The 13,952-nt window shown below is 40.8% G+C and overlaps 1 protein-coding gene across 1 annotated transcript in view; it reads left to right on the plus strand.

Moving 5' to 3' along the window:
* Nucleotides 1–13,952, plus strand: part of LOC109931903 (integrin alpha-9-like) — a 153,395-nt gene that overhangs the window by 93,371 nt on the left and 46,072 nt on the right. Inside the window, exons 12-13 of the mRNA XM_048595627.1 lie at nt 3,547–3,652; nt 9,762–9,856. Coding sequence (XP_048451584.1) covers nt 3,547–3,652; nt 9,762–9,856 — 201 coding nt within the window. The remainder of the gene's footprint in view (nt 1–3,546; nt 3,653–9,761; nt 9,857–13,952) is intronic.

Genomic DNA, 13,952 nt, shown 5'->3' on the forward strand with positions numbered 1-13,952 from the left:
CCGGCACCTGGTCCGTGTCGCCTATATTTGCAAGTTTGATGTTCTGTGACTGGTTCAGGAGGTGCTGAGAGTTATAGACTCATACATCATGGGAACAGATGAACCTGATGATGGAGCGGCGCTCTGAAAGCTTGTGATCTCAAATTATCTTGTTGGACTATAGCCTGATGTCATGTGACTTCTGACTTTATTTCTCCACGTATGCTGCCAGACCTTCTGAGTTTCTCCAGCATTTTCTGTGTTTCTTTCAGATCTCCAGCATCTACAGTATTTTGCTTGTATTTGGCTATTCCAAGCAAACCTGCTATTTGAATATGTATTTGTGTCTCTGTGAATCACACTTTTCGACAATACAGTGTTGAAAGTGTTCATATGGCCAATCATGCCTGTGGGTAGAGTTAATTAGCCCCAATCCATTCCCTTTCCCCATTGTCCTATAAAATTGTCCCCATCAATACATATGTATTTTTTCTTTCTAATGTTACAGTTGAAACTACTGACATCACCCTTTTCTGTAGTATTTTCCAGATCTCAACAACATATTGTGTTAAAAAATGTTCCCTTGTTTTTGCTTCTGGTTTGTTTGTTTAATCACCTCAGTCCTCTGTTCTCTGAGGTCTTTCTGCCTCTCAACATAGTTTCTCCTTATTTTAGCTATCAAAATCATTCATGATTTTGTAAACCTCTATCAATTTTTTTTTTATCTCCTAAGGACCACTTCAGCTTTTCCGTGTAATTAAAGCCCCTCATCCTGGTGTTGTTCTAGTAAATTCCTTCAAAAGCTGTCCAAAGCTTTGACATCCTTCCTAAAGTGTGGTGCTTGGAATTTTTTTTATTCATGGAATACACATATGGAATGAAGACATCGCTGACTAGGCAAACATTTATTGCCCATCAATTATTAAGGGCACTTAAGAGCAAAACACCTTTCTGTGGGTTTCCCTGCTATAGAAAGTTAAAATTGAAAGAGTTCAGAAAATATCCAGATAATAACCCACCTTCCTGTTTTTGCTCTCAAAGTGGATAACCTCACAATTATCCACATTATACTGCATCTGCCATGCGTGTATCCACATACTCAGCTTGTCCAAATCATACTGAAGCTTCTCTGAATCTGTCTCTCAGCTCACCCTCCAAACTTATCGTTGTCTCATCTGCAGATTTGGGGATATTTAATTCCCTCATCTAAATCATTAGTAGATATTGCTAAGCTGGGGTTCTAGGACTGATCCCTGCAGTAACCCACTAGTTACTGCCTGTCATTTGGAAAAAGACCTGTTTATTCCTAATCTTTGGTCAGTAGCAGACAGGAAACAGTTTTCTGTATGTTATAATGCACTACCTCCTGTCAATGTGCTTTAATTTTACACACTCATCTCTTTGGTGGGACTTTGTTGAAAGCCTTCTTAAAGTACGAATTAACCATGTCCTCTAGTTTGCTCTCATTAAATCTATAAATTAGAGGTTTCTGTAAAGTATTTTTTCCACGTCTGACATCTGGCTGTCTGCTCTACAATTCCTGGGTTTTATTTTCCTGCTTCCCTTCTTCAATAGAAGGTGAAACAGTTATCCACCAATCCGTAGAAAGTTTGCAGAGACTGCAGAATTTTGGAAGATGACAACTAGCTCAACCAATACTTCTAGGTCTGCTTCCTTAAGTATTTTGGGCTGTAGACTTGTGCCAGCTTCCTGTTTTACTGACAGTAGGATTAAATCTAACCTTTGATAATGACTAGATAATCTTCTTTATGTTGATTGAGGGATACATATTGGCTAGATCACTCAGGAATGCTGTCCTATTCTTTAAAGTAGGTATTATTTCTGCCCATTTGAGAGAATAGTCTGGGCCTTGGTTTGAGGTTTGATTCAAAGATTGAAACTTTGATAGTGCATCCTTTCCTCTGGACTATTGCACTTCAGTGCTAGGGTAGATGCTTATGTTCAGACATCTTGTATGGGACTTGAACATAAAATATTCTGACCTAGAAGTGAGAATTCAACCAACTAAGTCACAGCTGAAGTAGAATTGAATTTGTTGTTCTTGGCTCAGTAAAGATCAGGGCTTGATTTTTGTCTCCAAATGGAGGAGGGATTTGGCTGACAAAATGCAGATGATTTTTCTTTCAGAGGCAAACCATTTTTTATGTACCTTCCCAACCATACATCATTTTTCTGTGACTTTTAGAAGCTTGGAGGGCCTGGAGTGCATTTGCGTTTCTAAGGCCCGTGTCCCTTTGTTTGTACCACTGGAAAATGCATTTCTTTCTGCACATTATTTTTATGTGCTGCTCTGGGCTTGGAATCTCAGAAGAAAGTGCCTCCTTCAAAAGTCTCTGACTGCTGCAGGAAGCCTACTGAGCAGTGGGAACATTCTGAGGCTAAGTCTAAACTGTCTTTACATCTTCCAGTGTCCCTATTAGATGGTGTTTAGTCACATAAATGTTTTAAATGTAGTGATTGATTGCAGGGCATTGTGCTGCAAAGGTAAGTTGACCCGTGTTGACAAGCCTGCCAGCAATTTTGACATACATCAGCATACATTTTATTTTGGAAAAGGTGCCACAATGCATTCAAAAAGGTAGAAAAATGAGTCGGTAAACCCTCCTGTCACGTGCAGTCCTGTGATTTCCATGTATAGGAGCTCTGACTTTGTAAAAGAAATCCTCTGCTATTTAACACGAAGAAAAATGAAGCACCTATTCCCACCTTTATTGATTGACAGGCAACCTGCTTTGAAATAGAGCTATAACAGCATCCGTTCTTTCAATCTCAGGATCATGTAGCTGTCATGGTTTAGTTTGACAGATGTAGCTATTATGAGTACATGTCTGAGTTCCAAAATCTCGTAATGGCTTGATCTCATCAGATGGGGGTGTTTTGATGCAATTGCTCAAGGGGTAGTCACTCAAGAGATTAAACCTTTCTTTCCTTTAGGGTTGCAGATTTTTATTTGCAGTGTGAATGGAGATTTCTGAGTGAGAAACTTATTTATTTGTCACTTAATTTTTTTACTCTGGCATTTAAAATATTTCCCACTGGTACTGCATGGCTCCTTAGGAATGTAGCTAGTGGATATTGGATAAGTAGCTAGGCAGTATACAATGAGAGGCATGGGTGGCAAAGAGTTATGAGGGTGAATGCAGGATCTGCTGAGATGGGCCTTCTAACCACCCTGCCTCTATATCCCACACTTCCCCTGCATTCCAGGATGGCTTATAAACTGCACTGTGAGCATAACCTTGCATAAAATCCTAAAGATCCAGGCACAGTCAGTCATGAGTCAGGTGTGGGTGTCAAATATTGGGAAAACACTGTTTTGCACACCTAACACAAACTCAGTCTGAAGTTTCAAATAAATGGAACCACTGAAGGACCGAAGCAAGTTTGACATGTAATGGGAAGTATTTTTGAGTATAGGAATAAAATCCTTTTAACCTTTTGTTGAAAATTAGTCTACAAAAATTGAGAACTTTGAAGTGGTACTCACCGAAGTGAATCAGGCCAGAGTAGAAGTTTTTCTCAAAACTCCTTATTTCTTGTCCATAGGGTGCACTGGAAGAACAGCAGCTTTTAAGAGGTGATGGCACGTACAATGCTCACTTTGGAGATAGCATTGGATCTCTGGGCGACATAGATGATGATGGGTTTCCAGGTCAGTATTTCCTTATACATTCCCTTCCAATTTTGTCAAATTGTTTTAATAGCTGTTTACCTGTTCCCACTATTTGCCATCTTTATCATCTTACAATGTGAAGAAGACATTAGATGTCTACGCACTAGTCATGGTGACTGACGTAAACAGCAAAGCTTACAATGATTTTGGTCAGTTTGTTTGAAGTGTGACTTTTACATTAATGTTCGACCATGTCAATCTTTAACACTCTGAATGAAATATAAAATGCTGGAAATAATTGTACAGCATCTGTAGAGAGAAAAATAGACTTTTCCTTATGTCAGAATTGTGCTCAATATTGCCAACATGCTCTGTTTTTATTTCATATTTTAAACATCTGTAGTATTCAAGTTTTGTTTTTATGTTTAATAACTAGCGATCTGATTTGCTAGAGAACTAGCCTTTTCGGACCTTGTGAGCCAATATAAATTGAATTATAAAAAGCCGCCCTCATTCCTGAAAAGGGGGACCAAACACCTAAGATCATGTAATCGTCCAACACAAGAGAAATATTTCTGTCCTATATTAAGATCAAATAGATTTCCTTGAGTAGAGAACTAGTCTCTCACCCTTTTCCCAATACATTCCTTTTCAAGTATATATCCAATTCATTAAGTTACTGTTGAGTGTGCTACCACCACCCTTCAGATAATACATTTCAAATCATAACCACTTAATGCTTAAATCAAAAACAGCCTCATCTCCCAGTAGGTTCTTGAACCAAATATGTTAAAATTCTTCCAGTCCTCCTAGCAAAGGGAACAATTTCTCTTTATTTTATGTCAGCCTGCTCTGAGATGTTATTACACACCGCTAGAGCAGGTGAGTCTTGAACCCAGGCCTCTGCAGATCAGAGGTAAGAACGCTACCACAAGGGACCTCCAGTTGCTCTATTTATTTACTGTCTCAAAACCCTTGATAACTTCTACTAAATTTTCCGTTAGCTCTCTCTTTTCTGAGAAGAACAATATTGGCTCCTCTTGTGTAGTTTTTCCAAGTTACAGTTAATTTTGTCTTCAGTTATAGTTTCCAGAAGTTTTCCCAACACACATCAAACTGAATGATCTAGTTACTGAATTTATTTATCCCTTTTTGGTTTTGAGCAATGGTGCAATGTTTGCAATCCTGCAATCCTCTGGCATCATTTTCATATCCAAGGAGGTTTGAAAGGTTGTGAACACAGCCTCTGATTTTTCTCCCTTCCTTCTCTGAAGAAGCAAGATCATGTCTGCACTGAATGACTTTTCCACTTTTGGGTTGTGCCGATGCACTAAGTGGCTATGTTTTACCTATTTTTATACAATGTGATTAACCTACCATTCATCTATGACTGATTTTTGGCAGCATCAACTTTAGTGAAGAAAGGCACTATGTTCTGATATAGTATCTGACTCATAACCGCTGCTCAACAAAATTTCCTCTTTGGACCTTAACCAGCCACATCCTTTATTTCACTGTTGTTTTTGGATTTGTTTGTATATAAAAGAATTTAGTCTTCCCTTTGGTTTATCCACTTATGTTTCTTCATAATTCTCTTTGTCCTTCATTTCTTTTCTCAGTTCTTTTCTTCTGTTTTTCAGTTTTCTATTTGATCCTGTACTGTTTTATGAACCTGCCATTTATCTTGACTATGCCTTTACTGTTTACTTCTAATGTCAGCAGACTAAAATAGTAACTATCTCATGGGGTTATACAAAAAGGCTACTTCCAAATTAGCATTCACTGTGAGAGCATACACTGTTGGGGTGAATCATGTGGGATGCAAATTTGCAAGGGTATGAATATGTGAACAATGAATGTTTGTCAGAAGTGTGCATTCCAGGTGTCACAGACCAGATCAGACACCCTCAATATATTTTAAGAAGGTTTAAAAGACCAAACTTTTTCTTATTTGAAGGTAGATGTGAAGTGTCATGCTCCGATGCAATGCAACTGGTCAAACTACTCGATGTTAAACAAAACACAATTTAATTAAACGCTATAGTTAAAATACAAATGGAAGAAAGAGGAGTTTAGAATAACTTAATTATTAGAAAATTTAATTGAGTAATAGTACCTATTACTAATTAACTGTTCCAATATAGTAACATCTCATAAACACATCCCTTGGCAAAAAGAAATCCCAAATTCAGACAGATTCTGTCATGCAGTTCTCCAATCCAGGAGGAAAAAACATCAAGAGAAAATTCAGAGTGAATAGCAGCCAGGAGACATTCACTGAAGCTTCTAACTTTTTTGAGACCCCAAAGGCTTCTGATCTAAACCTAAAAACTAAATAAAAAACTGGAAAGCTGGTCTGTGAGAGCAAGACTCCTAGGCGTCAGATATTGTTTATTTTCTTAGAGACTATTCTGCACCTCTGCCTTACAGCCTTTCTACAAAAAAAGCCGGAGAAAATAACCTCTTAAAGTGATAGCATCATCACACAGGCAAATCATAATGCCAGTGAGAATGCAATGCTTCTTCGGAATGCCTTTCAGAACTTGTTGCTCAAATGAATGTCCTCCCTTAACCTCATGTGGTTGAACATATACGCAACTACAAAAGAGGCTTCCCCCACCCTGGCACCATTGAAATGAATCCCCAATCACTCACAGATTTGTTGCTGTTTTCATTTTCCTAGCTATTACAATGATTCTAGCAGTGTTGAATCTTTCTATATTCATTTCAAGTTGTAAACGTCCACAGGGAGTGGTGTGACAGAAAACTTTACAAGGTGAGCAACTCTGGCTATTGGAGGGCTAGCTTCAAACATCAAACCATCCACGCATGGGTGGGAGCCATCTTGGCTAACTGGTTGGCAGGCATTAACTGAGTGGGAGGGGTGGAAGGATCACACTTGAGAGATTGCCTTTCACCTTTCACCTTTACCTTTTACTGAGCCACTGCCATTGCAATTGGGAACCGACAATCCTAGTGAGGTGTTGGAGGGCAAATTCCTAGGCAGCTGTGACACCTTTCAAACCTATTGCAAACTGTAAACCCCAGGCAGGTGCTGCACAAAAGCTGTGACAGCAGCCATTAGATGCTACGTTATGGCTGGCCCCCAGTGCTTGGCCATCACTTCCTCTTAAGGAAATTCTGAACAAACCATGTCAGTGCTGGACTCCACCATACCACACGAGATTTAACATGGTCTTCCTGATTCCATTGGGAATACCAATTAGCCTTCTTCTTTAGGCTCTTCTTTCAAATCCTTTCCCGAGCCTTTGGCAGCAAAACTGGTCAGCTGTGTTATCCTTACTCCTGACCTGGTTTTGGGCCAGTTGTGCTCAATGTGTCCTTATGTGTTGATCCATCTTCAGTGACATCCTCCAAGTGGTGGACCATGCGGCTATCAGTGCTCTTGGCTGTAAGTGTAAAATCAAGTGCCATCACCATTACCTTTGTGTTGGGATGCACTACTTGGATGTCTGAGAGGAGAAAGGCACAATATCAAGATTTGGGCAAGAAAGGAGAGGAAAAATGCAGCTTGTAAATCAGAAGAACTTGTGTATGAGGGCGAGGTGGGCTAGCAGGAGGAGGATTCGATATGAAGATACCATCATTGATTGTTTTGGCCTTGCCACTTAGTATAACTCCACTAAAGGAAATTCTGCACACTCCCTTTTTACGAAAAAATCCTGGCCAAGAGCCCCCACACATTGCCACAAGTTACTGGGATAATGTGCTGAGGGTCAAACCCCATGAATACCCGTGTCGTCACAAATGTGAACAATTGATGAAGTCACCAAATTACACCATTTTACCTGACTGTGTCTCATTCAAATTCAAAGAATATACACACCATCTGCAAAATAATTTTTAAATCAAACTGTTTTTAACCCATGTATAGTAGAAAGGGTAAGGTCCACAGTCCAATACAAAATAAAATTGGTCTCCACACTGAAACAAAAAGAGAATATTTTGAATATACTGGCACTGTCATTGGATAGAGAAACAGAGTTATTGTTTCAGGTCAACAACCTTCTCTGCCCCCTCACTGAAACCTGTCTGTCTATATCTGAACTATCATCTCCTTGCCCTGCAGTACTCATTTAACAATTTACTTGCTAATCTGTGTTTCTGGAACAGATTCCTCTGTGACTGACTGAAATTATCCCTCTTCCAGTTGAAGCTCATCATTTTAGATTGTTTATTCTCTCTTTCCATAACACTCCTATTGGGGTATACCTTAGTTTTTTCCATGCAACTAGGTCCAAAAAATGATGGAAGTTCTCATGTACACATCTCAAGAATTTATCCCGTTCTTATCCATGACACTGAAGACTGCTTCTAACATTATTCTGCTGCCTTTATATTTTCCTGAAATTTGCTTTGAGATCTGTCCAATCTTGCTATTATTTGGTTAACAGTAATAATACACTGATAGCCGCTTTTCCAGAAGTGTAACTATCATTCCTGCCTTTGAATCCTCATGCACATCAGCCCCTTCTGTGTCTGTTATCTGTTGAATAATATCCCACCATTCATTCCACTGTTTTCATCCCTTCACTTTCCCTCTGAAATACATTGTATCTAGGGATAGGTTTCCATTCCTGCCTTTGTTTGACCCAGTCCCTATTATTTCAGTACTATAATTTCACCAGAGGTTAGTTTCCATTTGCCTCAGGAGTTAAACCTTGTCCCCTTTCACAGCAGTCACTGCGCTGTGTTATGACATTTAAATGTCTTAGCACAGCCAGACACTTGGACACCTGCTGTGAAAGGGTAAGTGTGTAAGGCAAGTGTGGCTATTGGTTAGGGTGTTATCATGCAAGGTGGTTAGGGTGTGAGGGGTGCCTGATAGCTAGGTTGTCAGGCATGTAGGGTATCTGGTAAGTAGAGTACAATGTTGCCATGTGGATTGGGTGATAGGTAGGTAGGGTGCCAAGTAAGTGATGGGTGCTTAGGTTAGGTTCGCCAGGGTTTGGTTGGGATGGTGTAGATTTCGAGGGCAGCAATGGGAAGAAGTGTCAGGCCCTGGGTCTTCAGGCTGATGGTAGGGGAGCACTGTCAGGCTGTAGGAAACAGGGAGTCATGTTAGGCTGGGGTAGGCTGGTTGTGGGGAGTGATTATCAGGGGTCCCAGAGTGTAAGGGGTCTGGCAAGGGGGAGAGGTTATGTGATTTGTTGCAGGGTCAGCTTAACAGTTACTCAGAGTTAGAGTAGGTTTTTAATCTTCTAACTCTTCCATGCAAGTTATCGATGCAAGTAGAGCACTCCAAATTCTCCACCTTGAAGGGATTGTTTCAGAGTGTTCCAGACGCAAGGGAATTCCCCATTGGAATCTTCAATTTCACGGGTAATTCCCTCGCAGTCAGCTGCATCTAGGGTTCTTGCAGGGTCCTGACTCTCAATTCCAGTCCACACTGCTTCAAGGGTTGTCTAACCTTGGGAATATCTGGGCTAATGTAATCCCATGTAATCATGTATATCTGCAGATCACTCATCTAATTTGTAATTGTCTGTACATTTACATGTACGCCTTAAAGTGCTTTGTATTTCATTCAGCCCAATCCATTTTGTCCTTAACTACTGATTATCCTAATTTGTTTACTTCTCCCTAATCCCTCGACTCTCTTTTTTTTATATCTCTGATGTTTTATCCTGGTCCTCCTCCTCGTCTAATTTAAACTATCCTCCACATACATATGAAGAGTTTAGATTGGATAGTTTCAGAGTGAAATTGAAGATAAATTGAAAAGATACATTAACAATAGGGAAGTACAGGAAATTTGGGTGGCAGGTGTATAACAGCTCAGCTGTTCCATTTATTTTTATGAATCCTGCACTTAAGAATGGGGAGTACATTGCAGCTACTACCTGCATCATAGCTACCAGGCATAGGTCGAATCCTAAAGCACCATGGTCAGCACCAGCTTGAATCCAAACCACATCTGCTAGCGCCAAATCCAGTACCACAACTGCCAGACCCTATTGGTCCAGTATCACAGTTCCTAGGTGAGTGGGTCTAACGCCACAGCCACAAGGGGAAATTCCAGTTCACAAATCATCAGGTTTGCATTCTGTGTCAGAAAACCTATTCCCACACTGATCCCAAAGTAACCATTTGCCAGCACTTACTGAAAGTATGTTTTTGTTTTCAGATGTAGCAATTGGAGCACCCAATGAAAATGATTACCGTGGATCTGTCTACATTTACCAAGGAGATGCCAATGGGATAGTCTCCAAATACTCGATGGTAACTGTTCATTGATTTGCTTTTACTCTGTCATGGGATTTGAGCATTGCTGGCTAGGCTGGCATTTATTGTCCATCTCTAGTTGCCCAGAGAACATTGCTGTGAGTCACATGTAACCAGACTGTGTAACAATATCAGATTTCCTTTCCTAACATGAACCAGATGGGTTTTTACAACAATGGTTACATAGCAGCCAATTGGCAAGTATTGCTTGTCATTCCAGATTTTTGTTGAATTAGTTTCCACCAACTGCTATGGTGGGATTCAAACTCATTTCTCCAGAACATTAGCCTGAGCCTCAGGGTTACTTGTCCAGTAACATTACCACTTCACATCAACCTCTACAAAGGTCAAAAACCCACTTCCAGTGGCAACAGTTTGTGAGACTACTCCTTGCACTGAGTAGGAAATATATTGAAGGGCAGACTTTCCTCATATGTTCTGTCTGAATCTGGGCAGACCTGAGGGTTTGTGTTTCATATCAGAGGTGGGAACTTAGTGTTGCGACTGATCCCGCATCCTGTTCTTAGCTCTGTCTGCACAGTATAGGGAGGGATGGTTTTCCGGAAGCACTGAGATAGACCTGCCTTTAAGGTGAAGGTGGAAGCAGGCAGAATGCAGAGCTGACGCCCCACTTTCCACTTCTGATCGTTGTGATCTCGAGGCACATCATTAACTTTTAAAAGAAGTTTGAACTGCTGTGATTACAGACAGGATTTCTCATTTTAAACAAAGTCTTTAATGTAAGAATTAAACAAATTGATTGCTAAATTAACACAATGTATAATTCATATAAAAGTTGGATTTTAAACCTGAAAATCTCAACAGATCACTTCCTGTTGAATTTTAGTTCCAACCAACAGATTCCTGATATTTGATCTTGAGGGATCCTTCATCTCTCCTGGGACCAAACCAGTGTATACCACAGCTATCAGCAATTCACTTTGCTTCTCCTCAGTGTTCATCCAAGTTACAAGATTTCTTGGAATCCTTCCAATGGGTTCTGCCAGGTGACCCTCCAATTCCCATTAAGTACTGTTTGGACACACAGTCCATTCTGGATTTTTCTGCCTTCTGACTTAGTTTGTCTGCAGTTGTTGGATCTTTCGTATCACTGTTGTAACTCACCTTAAGGAGCACAGGTGCGGTCCCTGCTACAGTATTTAGGAATGAATTATAAAGGAAGTGAAACAATTTTAGCTAGGTTACCATACAGCTGGCGTAAAACCTGACAGCTGCTAAAGACTGGATATCTATGTTTTTTTTGTTTCATAAGAAAGGAAGAGTTTAGTTGGATTGGAGCAAGTTCAGTTCACTTGCATGATTCAAGGGATAAGGGATTGTCCAATGAGGGGATGTTAAGTAAATTAGTTCTTTGTCGCTAGAGTTTGAAAACCTGAGTGTTGATCTTATTGAAATGTAAAAAAAAAAATCCGAGGCTTTATTGTGTAGACGCTTGTAGAATGTTTCCTGTCTGGAGTCTAGAATAAGGGGTCACAGTTTGGCTGTTTAGGACTGAAATGAGGAGAAATATCTTTACTGAGGGTTGTGAACATATGGAGCACTCTACCTAAGAGAGTTGTGAATGGCCAATCCTTGAGTAAATTGAGGAGAGAATGGATAGGTTTTTGGTTACTGTGCGTGCAATCTTCTGGACTAAGAAGAGGCAAGAAGAATGACGGGTAGGAGAAGTTAATTAGGCAAAGTTAAAAATTCAGATTCTCAGCTGTCTTGTGGTTCAGTGGTAGTGTCCCTACCCCTAGATCATAAAGCCTGGGTTCAACACCCACCTGGTCCAGAGGTGTGTAATAACATCTCTGAACAGGCTGTTTAGAAAAATAGGTTAAATTAAAAACAGAATTAAAAATTCAGACTCTCGCAGCAGAATAACCCTTTGCACTCAAGACCTTAGAAAGTGTATTGACCTTCCTGGCTGCTGGTATTGGGAAGCTTATCTGCATGCATCCGCATTTCATTAAATACACAGCTTTCAGTGCTTGATCCCAGTTAGATTCTATCCAATTGATGCATCTGTCCACTTAGATATAAGTTTGCATATAATCAATGAGTACCTGGTGCCCTTCATTATTGCTGAATTTCAGAGTAATTATGTGCTGCTTTGCCCCTTTGAATGGTACAGCTTTAGGTGATGTTCGCTTTGAGTTATAGTGTAAGATTGCCAAGTGCACTCAAAGTGGCTATGAAGAGGAGAGTGACTGTATCTGCAGAATAGGATGGTATGAAAGTGATAAAGGAGAGGGAGCGTTGATGGGGCAAGGGTGGGTACTGAATGGAAGAGTGACCAAAGCAGCATTTTCTGTCCTTTCCTGGGGAGATGACTAGCAAGACAAAGTGACAGAAAACTCGCAGTCCAGGGTCTGATCTTTGCTGTGGGGAAGTTAATGATTGGAATTAGGCCTGGTAGTATTGGGTTGCATGAGTTTGTTGACAGTCACAGAAGGAGTTGGATGTGACAGGGTGAGAGTTAGGGGGTCATGAAAAGTGATTGCATAATTGGTTTCAAGGATAGGAGGGGAGAGGGTCAGCGAGAACCTTGGACATGGATGAATGGGGGCTCGGTAAAAAATTGAAATGTTAACATAAATATGGATATGATTGGCAGGAACATGGGGAAGTTTGAGGGGGACAGAGTGACAGGGATTACAAAGTCTGGAAAATAAAGAAGAGGAGGACCTTGGTCATGGCAGAGGAGGGTCAGCCATATCTGTTTTAACAATGGATGTAAATTTCATCAATTTGAAAAACTTATGGAAAGTCTGTTTTGGTTTTGAAAAGTTGGGAGGAGTTTTTTGGGTGGTTGGAGTGAAAGCATTGAACTTTTGGCCGATTGAAGAGTCAACCAATGGATGGAGAATTATTCACAACTGGGTTCCATTCCAAATTTACCAGCATTCACGGTAGTACATTTCAATGATATTCCCTGAAGTCATGGAGCTACAATGCAGACTGATTGTAATCTCATGGAGTCTGTTGTTTGGACACAGCCATAGCAGAAAGGAGTGCCTTACGGGTGCAGTGCAACTGTCTAAATGAGTGGAGGCTTCTGCCAAAAGAGGAGAAATGTGAGGACAGAAAGGGATAGTGGGGAGCTTGTTTTTCTGTATTCATCACAGGATGAGGGGGTCGCTGGCCAGGCAGCATTTATTGCCCATCCCTAATTGCCCAGAGGGCAGTTAAGAGTCAAAACATTGCTGTGGGTCTGGAGTCACATGTTGGCCATACCAGGTAAGGATGGCAGTTTCCTTCCCTAAAGGATATTAGTGAACCAGATGGGTTTTTCCAGCAATTGGCAATGGATTCATGGTCATCATTAGATTGTTAATTCCAGATATTTATTGAATTCAAATTCCACCATCTGCTGTGGCGGGATTCAGGCCCATGACCCCAGAACATTACCTGGTCTCTCGATTAGCAGTCCCGTGATAATACCACTAGGCCAATGCCTCCCCAGTAATGTATTTTGTTGGTAGCTTTATTGTGCCGAGGCAAAAGTAGTATGTTTCTGCTACAACCTCCCAGAAGCGAAGGTAGCCATTGTGAATGGGAAAGTTCACCAATATGCCTGAAAATTTAGCCAATAAGAAACTGTTCTCTAGGCTACACAAGACATTATGATGGTGGGCGTGCTGACTGGGGAGGAAATTGCTAGGTAAGGGCATCATGGAGCAGGTTGGGATGGTAAGCTTCAAAGAGAATAGTGACAATATACATTAATTAGCTTTCTTCACAGATCTCCTGAAACCGATAGCACAATGGCACAACAAAACCCTGCCCTTCTTCTGACCATTTTGTAGCTGAGGAGGAACCAGTGTTGTGGGGTACTGAAACAGTACCAACAGGCCCAGGTTACAGACCAGCCTGCAGAGGTGTAAGATTTGGGCTACCATGGTGATAATGAGCATTGGCCAGAAACCATGTCCAAACTTGTTAACCCCAACTGACAGAGGAGCAATGCTGAAGATGGCTTAAGAAGTCCCTGGAGTTTGTCTCCTCCACCCCACCAACTTCTGGACAAGCAGCAGTGTCTCTAGAATTGGGAGGCAAACCCCACCATACCCCCTACCTCGCCAACCCC

Source organism: Rhincodon typus, chromosome 4, assembly GCF_021869965.1.
Source record: "Rhincodon typus isolate 14 chromosome 4, sRhiTyp1.1, whole genome shotgun sequence".
Classification (NCBI taxonomy): Eukaryota; Metazoa; Chordata; class Chondrichthyes; order Orectolobiformes; family Rhincodontidae; genus Rhincodon; species Rhincodon typus.